Source organism: Alnus glutinosa, chromosome 12 (genome assembly GCF_958979055.1).
Source record: "Alnus glutinosa chromosome 12, dhAlnGlut1.1, whole genome shotgun sequence".
In the NCBI taxonomy this organism is placed as follows: domain Eukaryota; kingdom Viridiplantae; phylum Streptophyta; class Magnoliopsida; order Fagales; family Betulaceae; genus Alnus; species Alnus glutinosa.
In genome coordinates this window covers 15101272-15106509 of record NC_084897.1, presented here as the reverse complement: position 1 = coordinate 15106509, position 5238 = coordinate 15101272, and the positions used below count along the sequence as shown (strand labels likewise).

General features: G+C 33.0%; 1 protein-coding gene across 3 annotated transcripts; it reads right to left on the bottom strand.

Moving 5' to 3' along the window:
* Positions 1 to 648: 648 nt before the first annotated feature.
* LOC133851800 (uncharacterized) lies at positions 649 to 3420 on the bottom strand. Of its 3 annotated transcripts, none has more exons than XR_009895843.1 (5): positions 3089 to 3420; positions 2793 to 3005; positions 2228 to 2443; positions 1408 to 1494; positions 649 to 1132 (listed from the first exon to the last, which is right to left on the bottom strand). XR_009895843.1 is itself a non-coding variant. In XM_062288380.1 (5 exons), exons 1-4 carry the CDS (start codon positions 3092 to 3094, stop codon positions 1462 to 1464), a joined length of 468 nt encoding a protein of 155 aa, XP_062144364.1. In that variant the 5' UTR covers positions 3095 to 3420; the 3' UTR covers positions 649 to 1132; positions 1442 to 1461. The 3 variants fall into 3 exon arrangements, 2 of the variants coding, with proteins under 2 accessions (XP_062144364.1, XP_062144363.1); XM_062288380.1 differs by having other exon boundaries at positions 1442 to 1494; XM_062288379.1 differs by lacking the exon at positions 1408 to 1494 and having other exon boundaries at positions 3089 to 3413.
* Between the last annotated feature and the right edge of the window lie 1818 nt (positions 3421 to 5238).

Sequence of the window (5238 nt, the reverse complement as noted above, 5' to 3'; positions counted from 1 at the left end):
TTAAGACACACATGAAATATTACAAACTATTGGTTTTGAGAAGAAAAAAAAAATTGACAGAGGCTCTATTTAAAATTTGTGCAAATCCTAATGACCATATTCTTGAAATTAGAAACTCAATAACTAAATTCAAATAAGATAAAAATCTAAGGACTAAATATGATTTTTCCAAATACTTTTAAATTCATATATATATATATATATATATATATTAATGCATATTTTATTCAATAATTAATTTGGGCATTATGTGGTATTATTATGTAATATTCTGTGATTAAGTATTCTATCTGTAATATTAAGTTTTAATATGTTCCCCGCACGGTTGCACTAATTTATACTTCTAAGTTCTAAAACGCATGATTTCTTTCAATTCAGAAGGATTCTTAGCTAAAAATGATAGGCCCATTCTATACAAATATGCTTCAAGAATATGGCCCATTCTAAAGCCCATTCCATGCAAATTTGAGAAATTAAAATGAATTTTTTACACTTGTAATTAGAAGTTAAATAGAAAAGTATGGCCCATATATATATATATATTTTCACTAGTAATTAGGAGTTAAATAGAAAAGTATGGCCCATTCTAAATCTAAAAGCCCAAAAGTCCAGCCCCTGAAAAAAAAAATCAAAAATTGCACCGAAAAAGAAAAAACTTCAGCTCAAATGGCTGGGACAAAGGCCCATGCTCTCAAAACCCATGACAGGCCCAAGGCCCATTCTACAGTAACAGGTAATTACAATATTGCCCTTTGTCAGGAAAACTCACAAAAATTACCAACTTTCCAACATTGGGGTGGGCCACTGCGGCGGTAGGCGGAAGAGGTGGCTCTACCGACCCCAAATTGTCCGGCAAGTGCCCCTCCGACTTACTAGTTTTAATTAGAATTGTGTAACTACTCAAATTAAAACCAAAAAAAACAAAAGAAACTAATTAACATCTAATCTTCAATGTAACTAGTTGCCCTAATCTCATACAGAGTAGAACATCAATTTTTGGTGGGAACAAAGAGTGCATAGAGAGCACCAAATTACATTTTTCTACATAACCAAAAGCAACATGGAGAGTTGTCCAAATTCATGCAGCGCAAGCCGGTACCAGGCACCTTGAAAAGAACACCAGCATTTTTTTCTACACCAAAATTGAAAAATATTAGAATATATGCTTTCATTCCCATTTCTATTTTATTTTTCTCACAACCAACTATATATATATATATATATATATATAATTAAAAATAACATTTAAAAAAGAAAAAAAGAAAAAGAAAAAAAAAGAGCTGAAAGTAGAACTAATCTCGCATTTGTTTTTAATTTTCCAGCAGAATCTGAGCTTTTTATTTATGGTTCTACGAACCTCCGTGCAGATAAATAAATGAAGGATTTAAAGAAAAAACCAGTCAGTACTCAGTAGTCTTATTGACGTAGTACAGAGACGTACGCGTACGTGTCCAGAGGACATTAAAGTCTTTTACCATTTCCCACCCCTGGGCCCTGGCAGGAAAAAATTGAATGGTAAAAATTGCTAGAAGAAAATAAATAACTTGTCTTTTTCACTTTATTTTAAGATAATCAATCTAATTGACCCTATGCTCATAGCAGTTATGGGAAAGAGTAATGGTATGGGGTATTTTTTTTTAATGTGATTTTTAAAATTACTCATAAATTTAGGATAAATTGTAATTAAATTTTAATTTAATGATAATTTTAAAAGCGGTATAACCCTGAGAGGATAAAAAATATAATTCCTAGCATTATTTGTGAATATCAACACATTAAAAAGATTAATTAAATAACTCAATAACAATATGATTGTGATTATATATAAATAATAATATTATTATTTAGTAGAGTATTATATGACTGTCATATAATTAGAATAATATGACAATAAAAATCAATTTTTTTTTTCATAAGTGCTAATTTAATGACTGATTTTCACTGCTTGATTCTCAAAGTTCATTCTCAAAGTTATAGGACAGTAGTAGATAATGAAGTAAAAACTTAAATATTTTCTTTTAGTAAAAAAAAAAAAAATACTTCATAAGAATATATATAATCTCCTAAATGGATTGTGAAGGAAAATAGCGTGGGGGTGGGGCACACATAAACCTAAGGAACTTTTGAAAATTTTGGTCACGTGGGTCCAAACGGAGGCAAAAAAACTAGTGACAGAAAATTAATAAATAAATAAATGGAGGGAAGGAGAGAGGGTGAAGGGACCCACCCGCTTGGAAGTGCGGAGGAGGTCGGGAGGGATTTTGTAGAGATCTTCATCAACGGGTTTGGGACGCCTAGCAGCAGGCATTGGAGGTGGAACGGCGTCGTAGTGAGGCAGCAGCTGCCGACTAGCTTTCCTTGGCGGTTCCGTCACGTCACACACCTTCCCTTGCCTTTTCGGCTCCTTAACATGCGCCCCTCGCTTTTTTTCTCTTCCCCTTGTCTACATACACAATAATTATATTACAAAAAATAAAAATAGAAAATAGAAAAAGAAGAAAAAATAAGTACGTCATTCCTCTCTTCCTTTGCTTTGGAAATGAAAATGTGGGAACTGGGAAAGCGTACCAAGAACGAACGAACAAAATATGGAAAATGACTCCACTTTATGTCATTTCTATTTCTATAATAAGGATGTTTTGGGTTTTTCCTGAAATGTGTGTGCTTTTTTTCTTTGGGTACGAAAACTGAATACTGCTTTACAAATTAAACATATTTAGTAAAATATCTTCATCCCAAAGGAGGAAAAAGAAAGAAAATAAAAAAAGATTAAATAAGAAGAAAACAGAGACCTTGCGGGGAGGAGGAGGACCGGTACGAGGAGGTTTCTTGAGATCAATGGCGTACAAGTCGCCACGCACGTAGGGATCACTGTCGCCGGAGGAAGAACTGTACCGAATCAGACCGGCTTGCCTCGCGCATTCGAAATACTGAGTGATTGGCAGCTCGTTTGCGTAATCCCAGTCCCCGAACGCCGGGATTTGTCCGCTTCTCTTACAGTACTCCTGTTTAACAAAATAATTAAACATAAGAACGACTACTTGAATTTAAGAAATAATAGGGAGGAGAGGAGAGGAGAGGAGCTTACATCCATTTGTTGTTTGTGGGAGAAGAGAAGAGAAGAGTGGAATTGGGTGGGAAACTCTGACGGTATGGGAGTTAAAAGGGGGTATGGGGAGCAGAAAGGCAAAAGAAGCTGTGGGGATGGGATTCCGTAGAACTGCTGCTAAGAAACAGGGAGCAATCTAGAGAGAGGGAAGAGAGAAAGAGTTAGATCTTTAGCTGTTTTTAGGGGGAACAGTAGAAAGTACTATGAAAAAGAAAGAAGCAGAGCTGCAGAGCCTTCATTCGGAGAGAAAAGAAGCCTTTTTAACGGTTGATTTATTTTTCAACTATATTTCTCTTCTTGTTATTGATGATCTATTATACTTTTATTGCAATAGAAAGGCAGAGAGTACCGATTCTACCGAAGCAAGAAAGAAAGGCAGATCGAGTACATGATATCATCCTCTTTTCAAATTCATATTTCATTTTTATTGTTAGGGATGCATGTGGATTTTCTATTGGTTATGGCGTGGAAAATTAATTAGATGGACAAAAAATGAGTTTAAAGAGTGATTCGTAATTATAGTTTACCACAACGACCCTCCATGAGCTTTTTGTACTACAATGAATGATTTGTAATTTAGGCCAACTCCAAAAATCAATGGTGTAATTATCCTCTCGAATTATGTGAATTTCAAACCTTTTTTACATCGAGCAGTGTAAAAAAATTTACAGATTAAAGATGAGTCATGTTATCGAGAAAACCAAAAAAGAAAAAAAAAAAATCATTCTAAAAGGTTTTACTTAATTCTTATTGTGAAACTGTCAAATTATTAATATGTAGCATTTTTCATATCGTTCGACACATGAAACGATCTAAATTCATAATTTTTTTGTGAGAAATTTTAATCCTCAATTCAATAAAAATTAAAATGTCCAACTATTTATTCAGTCTAATAAATCTCATAAGCGACCTGTCACCACCACCTAATAAAATTCGCACTAAAATATAAAATTTGAGAGGAACTTGCTTTTTGGCTGTCGTGGTGGTTGTTGATGATGCATCCAATCCAATGGCATGCCCTGTAAACAAGGGCTTTTTCCTCGGTTCACGCGTGGGACAGCAGCATATGGGACCCCAAAGTCGTGGGTTTCCTACATGCTACATTTGAGAATATAGGCAGCAGTAGAGTCACTGTTTCAGCAAGTGAGGGTCGGAAACTGTGTCCAAGTCTGACCATTCTTTTATAGAATCGTATTAAATTCTTTCAAAATTTCTTCAAATTTAATTTTCAAAATTTATCTTTATTGATTTAGCTACTAATTCTTAAAACTCTTTAAATATCTATTTTAACTAAAAATTCTATTTTATTAAAGGATATATTATTTGTACAATAATATTAATATGTCTAATATTTATATTTTTTTTAAAAAAAAATATTAGACACATCAACATTATTTGTATAATTATTGTATAAAATTGTTGTGCATCTAACATATCTAATAAAATGACTGTCATAAGATGACAGGACAGTAAAAGTAGAGTGTTGTTTAGTATGTTTTATGACCGGACAGTAAAAATTATTTTTGAATAATGATTCTCTTATAACTTTCATATAACTTTCACATAATCTCTAAACACATTAGGTGAAACCTACACGTGAGACTCACATACATGAATCTCACCCAATATGTATGAGTTGTGTGGAAGGAATTGTACTTTTTACTAATTCAAATGTTAATTTTTATTGACACGTTATTTTAGTTATATGACAGTTGAACAACGATCTAATAAATAATTTTTTTTTAAAAAAAAAAAAAGAAAAGAAAAGAAGAACTGATGAAGAAGAAGAAAAAAAGAAGAAAGCCTTTGAAATTTGATAGTGATAGCGTAGCTGCTGCCAATTTCCCACTGGTGCTTCCACAGTTCCACCAAAAAGCCACTCAAAGGTGATGACTGATGAGGATAAAGCCAACAGTTTTTTCTAGAAATTCCTGCCGCGGGCCAAACTTAGATCCAAGCTTTTCGCCTTTTCCGGATCCTTATCTTTCTACTCAGATTCACACGGATAGATATTTCTTTAAATTTCAATGAAAATGGTATATTTTCAAACTTTATAATTTTGACCATTTTAAATTATCAAAACGTAAGAAAAATGTTACATATTAAAAATTTAATCTATTGTGGTTAAG

Coding starts and splice junctions, on each gene's coding strand:
- LOC133851800 (XM_062288379.1), bottom strand. Junction 2,444..2,792: donor GTCCTCCTCCTCCCCGCAAG/GTCTCTGTTTTC, acceptor TTGTGTATGTAG/ACAAGGGGAAGAGAAAAAAA. Junction 1,133..2,227: donor TCCTCCGCACTTCCAAGCGG/GTGGGTCCCTTC, acceptor ATTTTGGTGTAG/AAAAAAATGCTGGTGTTCTT.